Source organism: Monodon monoceros, unplaced genomic scaffold (genome assembly GCF_005190385.1).
Source record: "Monodon monoceros isolate NGI ecotype Baffin Bay Population unplaced genomic scaffold, NGI_Narwhal_1 Super_Scaffold_7, whole genome shotgun sequence".
Lineage (NCBI taxonomy): Eukaryota > Metazoa > Chordata > Mammalia > Artiodactyla > Monodontidae > Monodon > Monodon monoceros.
In genome coordinates this window covers 60,317,585-60,332,403 of record NW_021703784.1, presented here as the reverse complement: position 1 = coordinate 60,332,403, position 14,819 = coordinate 60,317,585, and the positions used below count along the sequence as shown (strand labels likewise).

The following is a 14,819-nucleotide window of genomic DNA, read 5'->3' as shown; positions in this document are numbered from 1 at the left end:
GGATCTAGTGATATCAGCTTTTTAAACCCTAGACTATTCCAGTTGTGTGACCTAATAACCCTCTCCCTCTTTCCTTTCTTTCTTTTCCTTGTTTCCCTCGCTCCCTCCCTCCCTCCCTTCCTTCCTTGGTTTTGAGTTGTCTCTACCACTCTAAGCCTTCTTACAGAGCTTATTCAATTCTGCCCCCAAGCCTGAATGTATATCCCCATGTGATCACACATTTTGAAACACTGGTAAAATAATTCTAAACCTGTAGAAAATCTAATTGCTTCTCCCTGAACATTTAAGAAGCACAGTCTATTTAACTAACACTTCACACAGATAAGCTTTGACTCTGCGTGAACGTAGAAGTCAATAATGTAGCTAGGTCGACATTTACATTTCTCGCATGCTTAAAAACACAATCAGTAAGTAACTGATAAAAGCTAGTTATCCAGCACTATGCTAAGGACTACACATATACATTATCTCATTCCTTCCTCGGAACAACTGAGCAAACAGGAAGTACTACTATCTCCGTTTTACAGAAGAAGAAATAGAGGTTTGGGAGGTTAAATTACTGGCCTAAGATCACAAACCTACTGAGTAGCTGAGTTTGGATTCCAGCCAAGAGGTCTGATTCAAAAGCCTGCATTCTTAATCACTAGAAGATAGCGTCCTCAGCTTAACGGAGATAAATTTTCTTTTGGCAACTATACTTCTCACTAATGAGCATGTTCTCAAAAGCAACGCAAGGAATATGCCCCACATATTAGAAGTGTCTCAATCACCGGTGTTTACCCAGTAAACACAGAAATGTGCCAGGTTTCCGGGCATGATGGTGTTGGCGCTTAACTGAATGGAACAATGTCCACCTTTAGATGTTAGAGATGCCTGAATGGAAGAGAGGATGCCAGATCCTATGATAGAGACTTAGCTTTGGTGATTTTTTTTTTCGACTTCATCACACAGTTACCCATTTTACAGATAAAGAAATTGAAGTTCAGAGAGATTAAGTAGTTAACTTGCTGAAGTTCAAAGAGCTATTAAGCATTTAGGTCAGTAATTGAGCCAAGGTGTTTCTAAACCTAAAGGCTATTCTTTCCACAGCTCACAATGCACAGTGTACAAATATAGGGAACTTGTAGGTAGAGGCACACGGAAGGTGGTTATCTAAGGTTAAAATGGACTGTTCTGAGCTCTGAGCCTAGAATTTATCCAAAACATTTATCCAAAATAAGAGTCTGGCATGCTCTAGTCAATGGCATATGGAGCCTGAGAAAACAAAAACAAAAACGAGATACAGGAAAACATTCTAAGAGAAAGCCTGTGCATGGGCTCACCCATAGGAGCCATCAGGAGGAAAGAAACACATAATCTAAGGGTTGCATCTGGGTCTGTGAAATGCATATCAAAGAATGTCTCTAGACTCCATGAACAACGATGCTGGCTTACTGAGCAGCTGACTTCATCCCAATACGCGGTCATTGCCTTGGCTCTCACAGAAGACATCTTGGTCTCTCCAAGTCTTGTCTGATCCTTCCCCCACTACTGCTTCCCTTTCCATCCTTGTCAGCAGCTTGAGGGAGGATACAGCCTTAGAGCCAAAACTGGGTGGTTTGGGCATTGCTGAAATCTGCAGCCACAGCAAAACCTGATAACTTGGTATTAACAGATCATTGTGTCTCTGGTGCATAGATGTTTCTGGCACCCAGTGGCTGCCAGGCTTGGGGTTGACCAGATGGCCCGAAGCCACATGAGGCTAGCTTCTCCTCATCTGAGCTCTGGACGGTATGGGTACCCCTAGAAGGTGATGTGTCACACTCACCTCTGCTTTTTTCTGCTTCTCTTCCTGCTCTCTCTGCTCCTTCTCCATGCCCACCAGCTTGAGCTTCAGCTCAGACACTTCAGTCATCAGATCGAGCTTCTGAGTCTCAAGAGATGTACGACTTAGCAGCTCCTGCAGGCAAAAACAGATCTCAAAATCATAAACCTCCATGGCAATAAGAACAACTCTACCTCCATCCATAGGACATAAGGCAATCTCTACATTGTATGATGAAACCGCTACATCTGAGCCACAGTCCCATAGGGGACAGGCCTGGGCTGATGCTGGGTCACTCAAGGGTAGCACGGCCCGATGCTACCCACTGTGCTCTGGGAGTCAATGTGAGCTACATTTCTCAAAAAGCACATTTGTCCATAGAAACCATTATTCACTCTTTCCAGGTGGAGAGAAGCGGATGGGTCTGCTCAACGAATGAAATTTCTCCATGTCTATTTTTAAGGCAAAGCAGCAGATCCTCTCCACCAAAACAAACAAAAGACCAGCTTAGGTTAACATTACATTTTTCAAAACCAAAGTTTCCATATCACCTCCTGGGCTCAGTCAATATTCAGCCCAGTCTTCCACACATGTCATTGGAAGACTTTACTGCAAGGAACCTAGAAGGGAGCTAGGACATAAAGTAGATATTCAATGAGTATTTATTGAATGGTTACAGTAGAATCTTATTTATGTGATATGTATCTTTCCTAGAATGTAAATAAGAAAATTGTTCTTTGCTTATTTTGAGGACAGACTGGGGAGGTTATTAGTAGTCCTGCCAAGCCTAAAACAGTGCCATTAATATATACACTTAATAAGCATAAGTAAGACAAAACAAAGGTGATAGGTGAAACACCTGCTCAGCACTACTAGGAATTATGAAGGACCTCAAAAGCCAGGAGCACTTCCCAAAGTCCAGGGGTAACATTTCTCCACTGGCAAAAGGCGATGTTGTGTGAGATCCCAAATCTTGGCACCTGGAGACATTGGATACACAGGTCCTGGCAAGGAGACCACAATATGATGCTAGGAGGGTAACCGGCCAAATGAGCTGATGGAAAGGACACAGCATCCTGCCATGGTCTGAAATTTCCTTATCATCTTAGGCAACCCAACCCTAGTACAAGAACAGTCATCTCAACAATCTGACCCTACAGCCATGATTTCACGTTCTGAACTGTCCTCAACTCATAAAACCAAGCCGCATGAGTCAGAGATTTTAACTTGGAAAACATGACTCCCTGGGCAAAAGGCCATCAGTACCTCAGAAAGGTGGGCTACAAACTGTCCATCTGCTAACCTGAGGGAGAGCATCCAGAAGCCAAGGAATTCAGCAAAATGAGCTTAGTACTGGGCTGAGGAGCCCAGCTCTTCCTGGGCCAGCCAGACTTGAAGCTGGCTTACAGGGCAAAGGCAGCAGCAGTGCCATGCCAGAACTGCGGGCTGCTTGGTCATGAGCACTTAGCCAGCTAACTATGTCCAGTGTTGGGACTGGGGGTGGGTGGGCATAGATGCGCTGAGTGCCTCCTCTGTGCTAGACACTGGTGGGTACTTTACATACATCCTCTCAATAAACCCTCCCAGGGATTTGGCGGTCAACATTACTATCCCTATTTTACAGATGAAGAACCGGGCCCAGAGGCTGGCCTGTCTTGGCCAAGGGCACACACCAATCAACAGCAGAGTTAGTTTTAAAACCAAAGTCTGTTTGGCTTCAAAACTCATTTCTGTTTAATGTATCACATTGTTTCCCAAACAGAGAAAGAAGTCCAAGAATTTCAAGGGAAATAAAAAAATACATGCTGGGGCTTCCCTGGTGGCGCAGTGGTTGAGAGTCCACCTGCCGATGCAGGGGACACGGGTTCGTGCCCCGGTTTGGGAAGATCCCACAGGCCGCGGAGCGGCTGGGCCCGTGAGCCATGGCCGCTGAGCCTGCGCGTCCGGAGCCTGTGCTCCGCAATGGGAGAGGCCACAACAGTGAGAGGCCCGCGTACCGAAAAAAAAAAAAAAAAATTGAAAAAAGCCAATCAACAAATATTCACTGAGCCCAGAAAAGAGCTGCTCAAACTGTTAAGAATTTGTTGAACACATACTATCTACTAGGGCCCTGGTGCTAAGGCTATGCAGGCCATAAAAGGCCCAAAAATGTTCTTCCCTGGGTGAGGAAGATGGGATTTCTGGGTCTTGAGTATCTTAAGATATAATCCTTCCTAATGCCGCCTGCTCGTTATGAACATCCTTCTCCCTCTTCCCCACCTTCCCCTTTGCCTCCACCACCTCATTCTTTCTCTCCATCCTTTCAATTAGGTGTTTTGTTCCAGAAATGATTTGAGGTAGTTTGCAAAATAGACAACTCAAGTTAAAAAATAGGGCTTCCCTGGTGGCGCAGTGGTTGCGAGTCCGCCTGCCGATGCAGGGGACACGGGTTCGTGCCCCAAGTCCGGGAGGGTCTGGGCCCGTGAGCCATGGCCACTGAGCCTGAGCGTCCGGAGCCTGTGCTCCGCAACGGGAGAGGCCACAACAGTAAGAGGCCCGCGTACCGCAAATAAATAAATAAATCGTAAAAATTAAAGCGGGTAAGGAAAGAAGTTGAAGCCAGAGTGACTGTCGGCATAAAACTCATACCCTAAAGTTCTATTCACAGCTGGAGATGGAGTACAATGTGTATGTGAGCTTCCCAGCCAGCAGTGCAAAGGGAAAAAGGGACGATTCTAGAACTCAAGGTCCACGGGATAATAACAATTGCTTTGGACTGCTAAGAACTCAGAAAATCTTCTTCCATGAGACTTCCATCATTTGTTCAACTACCAGATGCCAAGGCCTAGGGATAGGAGAGTTAAAAGTACAGCCCCTGTTGAGCTCCTGAGTCTCTTAAAAAGGTATTTAATGCAGTTGTCTACTGACCAGCATTCAAGATACTGCCTCGGTGGGATGTAAAAATGCCTCAGGAGGCATCTCTCTTGGAAGCTAAGAATCTACTCTGCTTTCATGATTTCCAGAATCCCTCTGGCTGTTTTAACTGCCAGGTTGTAATTGGTCATACCAATGTTCCAGTTAATGAGGATAATATTCTAATTGGTTGCATTAAAATTCCAATGGCCATTCCAATTGGTCATGCCAGGGCTCTGATTGGTCACACTAACATTCCAAGTGGACATTTCAATTAGACACACCAAAGTTTTAATGAGAAGCCTGGGGCTGCTTAATTTCACAGAGTCCACTGATAACAAAACTTCTCCTTACTGTCTCCTAGATTCTATTAGCATGTGCTTCCCCCTTTCATTATCATCACCCCGGTCCTTGTCATCAATAAGTACTGTCCTACTCCCTGAACTCAAAATCAGCCTTTGACAGCCTTATCCCAGCCCAGCCCCACTTCCCCATCTCCAGGCCCGGCATGGCCTCCAGCCACTGTTATGTACTGTGACCTCTATCCTAGCTGTCTTAATAGGATTTAAATACCCTACATTCTAAACTGCTCTTTCTACTTCCAGCAGAAACCGAACCCTGACGTTTGCATGACATGACACGTCCCTCCCAGTCCTCTCAAGTAGAGGCCGTTCTGCTCCAGCAACCCAACTTACAGGACACCTTTCTCCCAGTTAAACACTGCTTCTTCCAGATCTCCTACCTCTGCCCTCCTCCTCCTTTAAGGCAGCACCATTCAGTTAAGTCACGTTTTCCCCAAATACCCAGACCCCAAGATAGTCTCCCATTTCCACTGATTATCCTTGTTAATCAATCTTTCACTCAGGGCTCACCCTGGTTTCACATTTCTTGACCTTGACACCGACAGGCTTTGCTTCCACCTCAGTTCAGCTTCTCAGTAGTATGGCCACAGCCTGACCCTCGTCTTGACCCGGAACCTGTGTCCTTCACTTCTAAAATCTTCACCTCTGAAATTCTCTCCTCTGGCCACAATCCTTTCCAACTGGCCCATTTAGTCACTCAAATCATCTTCAATTTCTTCTTCTGTGGCTACTAGTTACTTAACAACTCCCTATTTTCCTAGTTTACCAACTTCCTTTAAGTAGTATTTGCCTCCTTACCCACCCTTAAGGCTTATCATTTCTGCATCAGAAAATTCTTCCTGACTCATCCTTGCCCCTAGATCTGAAGTGTACTTGCTTCACCAGCACCCACTCCATGCCAAACCTCAAAGACTTCTGTCTATGTTTCCACTCCCCACGGCCTGAGAATTGCTGGTAAGAGTCACTTAATGATGCCAATTGGTTTCCACACAAATTTACGCTATCTAATTACAGCTGATCTTCCAACACTGCCTGGCAAAACTTGTATTCATCTCTGGCTGGTTCCTTTCAGAGACTGTTCCAGATCTTTTCCGTTCTCCTCGAGCCCTAAGCCCCACCCTATCCCCTTCTTCTCCTTAAATAACCTATTTACTGAAAAGATCATCTGATCAGTCACTGAACTTACATCCTTCCTATTTCAAAGTTTCCCAGAATCGTCTCTCATTCCTCTCTCCTGAATCCGTGTCTTACAGAAGGCAAGCCCGCACCTCCTTTCCGAGGTTAGTCTGACATAACTGCACACAGCCGACTTCTCTGTCTGTTCTTCTAGCTTTAAAAACTGTTTCTAGCCCAATAAGTTTCCAGGTTGCACATTAAAAGCACATGTTAAAGGACACAAAGATTCCAGAGTTTGCTGCTGAGTTACTCCACCTGACCCACCTTCCTGTTGCTGACCAGTCCTCCATGCCATCCTCATGCAGCTTGAATGAAGATTCAGGTAACTCCCTGGTTAACCAGTAGCTTTTGGCTTTGTTCTCCGAGTCCTGGTCCTGTTTCTCCCTCTAGCCGGTAGTGCGGAACGCCGCCTGCTCACAGGGACCTGGGCCCTCCCTCCCCTCTGTACTGCCTTTGAGGAAGTTCTCACCAAGTCTACACTACTCTGGGGTAGGCCCATTAATCAACTGCTCTGACAGGCATTTAATCTCTCCCTCACCATCAGCTTCCATCCCTCAGGCTATAAACATGATCAAATTTCTGACATTGGAAAGAACCTTCCCTCTTGACCTTCCTTCCCCTCCAGGGACCACCATCAGCTCCCTACTGCTCAGGCTAGGCAAACGCACTCTGAGTGTGGTGTGAGCGTGAACGCCAGCTTTTTCTCCTCCCTCCCCTCTCCCCCTCACAGCCAAGCTCTGAAAAGCATAATCCACTGGGAAAACGTCTGCATGTCTGCAACCCAGCTTCTGCCTTCCCCAGAACACAGAAACAGCCCTGCCTCTGGGACCAGCGTCCCCACTTTCCGAGGCAACTTTCACCTCTCAGCTCTCAACCCACTGACTCACCCTGCATCCCCTCATTAGTGTGAGCCCACCCTCCCTTTCCATTTTGCTGACCTTTCTTTCTTTCTTTATTTTGGCTGCACAGGGTCTTAGTTGCAGCGTGCGGGATCTTTAGTTGCAGCATGCGGGATCTAGCTCCCCGACCAGGGATCGAACCCGGCCCCCCTGCATTGGGAGCACGGAGTCTTAACCACTGGACCACCTGGGAAGTCCCATTTTCCTGACCTTTCTTTTTTCTCCTTTGTCTTCGCTGCTGGCATCTTTTATCCTGTCTACCCCTTAAGAGTAACATTCTTGGATCCTTAGCTCCCATCCCCAAGACTGCAGTGATCTGGTCCAGCCTGTTTGTCCAGAGCACGAAGGCAACGCTTGGCACCTACTGAGACCTGCAGGGTGGGATCCTGGTGGGATCTCTTGGAATCACAGAGCTACTGTAATGGGGTGGGGGGTGGGGAATGGGGAGGCAGGGGGCTGGAGATAAGGGGCAGAGGTTTCATAAGCAGCAATAGTGTCTGGTCTCCTCATTGGTTCAAGGCTGCCTGTGTAAATGAGAGAGGGCAAGGGATGAGCGGGGTGGTATGGGAGGACGGTGGTTTGTGTTTCTTACTAGGCAGGACCATGAAACTGGGTAATGAAGAAAAAAAGCCTCCATCTCAGAGCAAACCATCATTTCCTTTTCCCAAAGCTCAGTGTCTGACTGGAGCTGATAAAGAGAATTTGCCTTTCAACTTTGCTCTCCTTAAAGGGCCACATCTTGAAGCGATTACTTCCAACTTTAAGTGGGGAACCTGACCCAGGGAGTTTCTGACCAATGACGGGGGACTGGAGCCAGACTGGCAACCTGAAACCAGAATGAAAGAACAGGCCATGGAACGACTTGAAAGGAAAAGTATGTCCCTCTGCCCTTTGAAGTAAGAGGCCTAGGCCTTGCCGGGAAGCCTCTTTCAGGGAGCGGGGCTCGTAGTCAACCTGGGTTTGAGTCCAGTCTCAGTCCCCACTAACTAAATCGTCTCTCTGAGCCTCAGTCCCCTTATCTGTTTAAAAAAAAAAAAAAAAAAAAAAAAAAAAAAAAAAAAAAAAGGGTAAAGCACCTACCTCACACTATGGTCTGGAGATCCAACATCAAATGAGATAACTTGAGGAAAGCAGTTATCTCTGCCTCACAAATCTCCCAGGGGGAGTTTTAGGGAATAAGTGGCAAATCCCCTTTTTCTTCGCTCAAGTGTCCTGTCTCCTCGGACAGATTTGTGCTCCCACAGGGTCAGGTGCATATAGCTCTGTTTAATATCCTTCCTGAGGTAGAAACACCTCCCTAAAGGTGCTCTCGGGGAATTTATGAGCTGGGTGCTGAAGACGCTTTGCTGAGTTCACACGCCTGGGCACACTGTTCCCTCACTCGACTCAAGGGCAGGAACTGGGCCTGTGTCCTGGGTCCCGTAACCCCCTGGCCATTGTGTGATAGTCCAGTTCTATACATTCTTTTTTCTTCTTCTTTTTTTTTTTTTTTTTTTTTTTTTTACGGTACGCGGGCCTCTCACCACCATGGCCTCTCCCGTTGCGGAGCACAGGCTCCGGACGCGCAGGCTCAGCGGCCATGGCTCACGGGCCGAGACGCTCCGCAGCATGTGGGATCTTCCTGGACCGGGGCACGAACCCGTGTCCCCTGCATTGGCAGGCGGACTCTCAACCACTGCGCCACCAGGGAAGCCCAATAGTCCAGCTTTAACAAAACCGGAACAACTATACTACAGCTCTAGGAGGTGGGCAGGGCAGAGTCCACACTGTCACCTCTGCTCTCTATAAATAAGAACACAGGTTCACTGACTTCCCCAGATCAACCACAAGTGGTGGATCTGCAGAAAGTCACGTCCATGGACTCCAAATCCCCTAAATTTGTCACTCTCCACACCTCACCTAAAAGGCAGCCAACACAATGAGGTTGCCTGACACCTGGGGCTCCGGGTCAGGTTGGAGGACTGAGATAGAGCCTGGTGTCCTTCCATGTTTCCCCAAAGCTGGGCTGTGTCCTCACAAGGAGCTTTGCATCCTTTCTTCCTCCCCCCTTGGGTTCCCTACCCTGTCTTCTTTCTGGCACTAAACATGGCTGCTGCTCTTGGCACTGATCACACCTGTCAAGGGCCAGCCTCTGGAAAGTGTTCCATTTGGCTGCCAGCTCTGTATAAGGCCTCTTCTCCACTGAAGAGCACTGGCTTCCCTCCCTGAAATCATCACCCGCTGGAGAAGGGTCAGTGATCAGAGGCAGAGGAGCTTGTTGTGCAGGAACCGACAGAACCCCAGAGAACCCATGGAGGCCACCTTAGAAAAAGTCACCAGGGACTTCAAATACATCACAGAGCATAAGGAACTCTCTCTCTGTGATAGATTTTTTTGCCAACATGGTCTAGGCCAATCACAATGGGGAGGGCGCTGGTCCACACGTGTGTTCCTGGGGTGTTATTCTGGGCTCAGGGCTCGGATAGTTCAGTGTGCAGCCCTCAAAGGTGCAGCTGGGCAACGCCTTGACCTGCTTAAAATGGAGGTGAAGGGCTTCCCTGGTGGCGCAGTGGTTGAGTCTGCCTGCCGATGCAGGGGACATGGGTTCGTGCCCCAGTCCGGGAAGATCCCACGTGCCGTGGAGCGGCTGGGCCCGTGAGCCACGGCCGCTGAGCCTGCACGTCCGGAGCCTGTGCTCCGCCACGGGAGAGGCCACAACAGTGAGAGGCCCGCATACCGCAAAAAAAAAAAAAAAAAAAGGAGGTGAAAATGGACTCAGGCTGTGGGCCTTTGAAGACCCACTTGTACACTTCCTGGTAGATGTCTCTTCCTAATGGGGAAGGCTCCCTGGGGAATCTAGACACGCTCAGTGAGTCAGAGACCATATCAGAGTAGGTGTTTCCGCAGGCAGCTCCAAGAGACGCTTGTAGCTACCCCGTTCCCACCCTGTGTCCTGCAACAGGCTGCAGACAAGAAATATTTTGCCCTCAAATGTGTCTATAATCTATGCGTGGCTCATGTGGCCCTGCCTCTGTGCTGATTCTGTCTGGTCCTGGTTTGCCTGTCTAACCCCATGGATCTTCATGCTCTCCCTTTCTAGAGACCAGATGGGTTATTAATGTGTAGAAGAAAACAGATGAGAGCTAAGAGATCAGCACTTAGCAGGGGACCGGGCCAAGCCAGGCTGAGGGGTCCATGGCTCGTGAGTCGGGTGGGGAACATTGCTCAGGAGAAAGGCTGTCGGGAGAGACAGCGCATGGGGTTTGGAACCCATGGACGCACAGGGTTTGGACAATACTGGCTGGGTCTGGGTTTCCTTAAGTCCCCCCAGAGGTCTTCTAGCCAGCCAAGGGGGCGAAGTCTGGAATAGAGGTTGCAGACTGGATCTGTGGGCCAGGCTTGGCCTAAAGGTACAATAAATGTTGTGTGGTTCACACAATACTTCTTTTTCATTTAAATTAGTTGCCAATGTTTTTAAAATAGAAAGACTGATCTTTAAATTTTTACATCTGGATTTCCAGCTTCTTGTGAAAAGCAGTAATGGGCCTCCATGGGTGGTCAGCTAGAATTGCTGGCTCCTTTAGAAAGGATGTTTTCAGTGTGTAAGGGCTAGCAGGAGCTGCCTCCCCACGGGAAGCAGTGTCAATAGGCAGTCAGGAGGCCCCACGCTGTGACAGTGAAAGCATCTCCTTCAGAGCTCCTCAGGCCTTTAACAGGAGGCCAGGCTTGGCTCAGGGCTGGCAGAAAGAGGCAATTGTGGACTTCCCTGGTGGCACAGTGGTTGGGAGTCCTTCTGCCAGGGCAGGGGACACGGGTTTGAGCCCTGGTCCGTGAAGATCCCACATGCCGCGGAGCAGCTAAGCCCGTGCGCAACTACTGAGCCTGCGCTCTAGAGCCCACGAGCCACAACTACTAGAGCCCATGCTCTGCAGCAAGAGAACCCTCCGCAATGAGAAGCCCGCTCCCTGCAACAAGAGTAGTCCCCGCTCGCCGCAACTAGAGAAAGCCCGCGCATAACAACAAAGACCCGACGGAGCCAAAAATAAAGTAAATTAATTTAAAAAGAAAGAAAGAAAGAAAGAGGCAATTGTTTGCCTCCATTCTCTGCCTTAAGGACGTGAGTCATGCTTGCTCCTACCATGAGCCCTGGGGCCCAGGATATCACAGTCTAACCAGGCAAATCTCTGCCTATCCCCAGTTCAGAGGACACTTACGTATGTACTCCACGCTATATATAGATGGCATCACATCAGCACTGTGATGCAAGAATTAAGCGTCTTTTCAAACAGTATCAAGCAGATTTCCGGAAAGCATTAGCATGAGCAGAACATTCAATGTGGCATTTAGAGCTGGCAACCCAATGATCTCCAGTTCAGGCACCACCAAGCCCAGAGAACACATGAGTGGGAGCTAAACATGTCATGCCTATGACATGAACTCAGAATTCTCCAGGAAAGTACTGCACACTCCTTTCATTTTACCCTTGAAAGGCTGAGAGAATACAGTCAAAGTTATGGGCATAAAAATAACTTGGTTAAGTTCAGGAAGCTCTTTCAACCCCAGAGGTAGCAAATAAGAGCTACTGCACTCCAGAATATAGCAAGCCAACACGTTCACCTCTACTGTACATGCAAACCACGTGACTGCTACCTCGGCCACGGCACACAAGAAAGATTTAGAATAAACAGGATATAAGGGGCAGTTGAGCTTAAGACTTTTTTAAAAGTCTAAAATCCAGTCTATGGGATAATGCTTAGAAGGATAAGACAACCTCAGAGAGCTCAGGCACCACGATGGGGTCATTTTCTGACCTCCGATCGTGTGGTTACTCACCAGGCACTGCCTTCCTGAAACATCAGCCTTCTGCCGTTTTTCTGACATGTTCCCTTCCACATGCAAATTTTCTTGGTCTCTGTCTAGGTTTTTTTTTTTTTTTTTTTTTTTTTTTACAGCCCCTCCTATCATCTTCCTCCCTGGTCCCCACCCCAGAACCGCATCTTTTGCTGTCTTGAAAATATAATCTAGTGGGTTGTCCCATGCACTCTTGTGAAAATGCTTTTGTGCCATTTGAGATTTTTCCATCAGGCTATTTTCTTTCCTGGGTCTTCAAAAGAAAGATTCAACTTTTAAGAGTAAATAAAAAGAAAGGTTCCCTCCTGTTGCTACTCGGATTTCCAGGGAATACGATAAGCAAGAGAAATGGCATACCATTTAAACAGAAAATCAAATGGGGCCAAGAATGTGGTAACTTATTAATCAGTAATGAAAGGATAAACTAATAACAGCTTCCAAGCTGTCAGAAGTAGTTTCTACAAAGATGTTTGCATAAAAATACTGATTTTAAAAGAAGTTCTTCAAATGCGCTCAAAGCTAAGAAACACCTAGAAACTAAGATATTTACCTCTAAGACCAAAGGTCATATTCAAAGCCTCTGTTCATTACTATGCTGTAGAGAAACAATTTGAATTTTATGCTGACCAAAGCAGTTAAAAAAAAAAAAAAGTTAGAGCTTGGGGGATGGGGGAGGGAGATTATAAGCAGTCTTCTAATTGAACCCACTCATTTTAAGAAATGGACTTTCATTCCTTAAATAATTAGTGAGCACCTTTTATGTGCCAAGTACTATACCAGGACCTACAAAGCATACGCACATAAACTTCAGTCATGGTTTATTTTTCAAAATAACTGAAGTGCAAAAATGATGCAAGTTAAGGAAATTAGATATGTTACTAGAGTTCATAAAATAATTTCTAATTAGCATCTCAACAGATTCTGAAAAGACTTTTGATAAAAATTCAACACCGCTTCCTAAAAATTGCAGCTCGTTATTTACAATGGGGTCAGACTGTTCAAGAAGAGTCAGTTCAATTATAATACCTTTGCTAAAAAAAAAAAAAAAAGTAAAAAAGGTCTAAGTGATAGTAAAGACAACGATACAGCAAAATTTAAAAGTGGACAAAACTCGCGCTATGACGTTAAGCACAGAAAAGCTGGGGACTAAATCATGTCTCCGGTGCAAATAGTGTTTGTATATTATACGTACATATAACAAAAAGGCCCAAAGAGAAACAAGAAGACATCTAAGAGATGTTTCTGAATGGTAGAAGAGCAGCTAATTTTTTTCATCTTAATATGTATTAAATTATATTAGAATATTATTTATGTAATATGTGATCGATTTTATCAAAGAAAGCCACACAGAGTGAGAGGGGAAAGAGTGAGGGAAGGAAAGAGGCACAAAATAAGTTAATCGACTTTCGAAAACCCCAGATACCACTTACAGGGCAAAGGCGGCAACGGTGCCATGCCCGAACCGTGGGTTACTTGGTTATGAGGAGTTAGCCAGTTAAGTGTGTCCAGTGTGGATGGTGTGATAAGATGAGGAGGACATGGCCAGCAGAGAGCTCTGCGCTGAACCAGGCCAGGAGAAAGTGCCCTGGGAATCTGTCAAACCAGCCCAACAAGTTATTCCTCCCGGGCCAGCCCTTCCCTGCCCTCCCCCTCCGGTTTCACCTGCTATGTAAACACCACAGGCTAAGCAGCCAACCCTCCCCTCCAGGCAGGACGGGAATGGAAGCAACGAGCTCTGTAACGTGGACCCAGAAAGGGGCTTGCCCACGTGAGCGGCTGCAGGACCCAAGGCCCTGGGTCCCACCCACCCTTACCTGTTGAAGCATCTCTTCAGCGGCATTGAGTTTCACCTGGTGTCCTTCCAGACACACTTCCAGGTCCCGAATCTTCTCTCCTTGGGCTTCCACTTGGTCTGTGAGGACGCTCACCTGTCCCAGGAAATAAAGCAAGGGTGGAGGCTGGGACCGGCTCCCCGCTGGAGGGGAGCCGTGAAGCCACACCACTGATTCTTGATGGGAGAAGAATGGCTGCTGTTTTTGGTGGGTGGTAAGTGGGGGAAGTGTCCTGGGTGAAGGAAACCCTGGTTGTTTTCTCACCTGGCCGGGAAGTCCCAGCCACCACCTGGACCAGGTTGGTCACATATTCCTGCTCTTGACAGAGGAGAAAAACAACCAGCAGCCACGAGAGCAGCCTCTGGGCTGGCCTCTGGCTCCTTGTGCCTCTCACAGAGCTCCCTTGGGCAGCCCGACCTCAAGGAATACCTCAGCTGGCTCGCCAGGGCTTCTGCCACCTCATGTGGAAGCGCAATCCAAACTGCTGTGCAGAGTAGCCAATGACCTTACCCCTCTCATCAGGGTGTGAGGACAGCTCACCTATCAGGCGAGGGTTCTGAAGCAATTAAGGAATGTGGGACGTAAAGGGCATGTATTAGCACTGACAAAACTTGGCTGCAGAAAGGTTTTTGTGCTTCACAGGCCAAAACATGACTAAGTCATAAATATACACAAGCCACGCTGCATATACAGTGGCAGGAAAACAGTCGTCTTTCTGAAGAACATCGAGACTATCTCTCGGAATTGTTTAGCAAATAAAAATCCATTTACAATAAATCATTTAAATTATACCCTAAATACAGACTGAGAAGATTTTCAAAGCCTCCTCTATCAGCAAACATCCCTTTTCCTTATTATTAAATAATCCTTTTCTGTATTACTATTAAATAATTATTATTAAAAGGTGCCTCAGAGCAGGAAGAGGAAGAAAGCATGAGTGACCTCCCCCAAAATAAAGAAATCAAGGACTGGTAAATTGAGATCCTTTATAGCCTTTCGGTTTTCAACCAATGGTTGACTCATC

The 14,819-nt window shown here is 47.1% G+C and overlaps 1 protein-coding gene across 8 annotated transcripts in view; it reads right to left on the bottom strand.

Annotated features, from left to right (window-relative positions):
* The window catches only part of PPFIBP2 (PPFIA binding protein 2), a 142,821-nt gene that overhangs the window by 41,794 nt on the left and 86,208 nt on the right, over positions 1–14,819 (bottom strand). For 6 of the 8 annotated variants that reach the window (XM_029207209.1, XM_029207213.1, XM_029207206.1 and 3 more), the window contains 2 exons: positions 13,778–13,891; positions 1,808–1,939 (listed from right to left, as the gene is read on the bottom strand). In XM_029207209.1, coding sequence (XP_029063042.1) covers positions 1,808–1,939; positions 13,778–13,891 — 246 coding nt within the window. Of the gene's footprint in view, positions 1–1,807; positions 1,940–11,945; positions 12,752–13,777; positions 13,892–14,059; positions 14,187–14,819 lie in introns of those variants that run through there. The other 2 variants (XM_029207212.1, XM_029207208.1) reach the window with 2 other exon arrangements.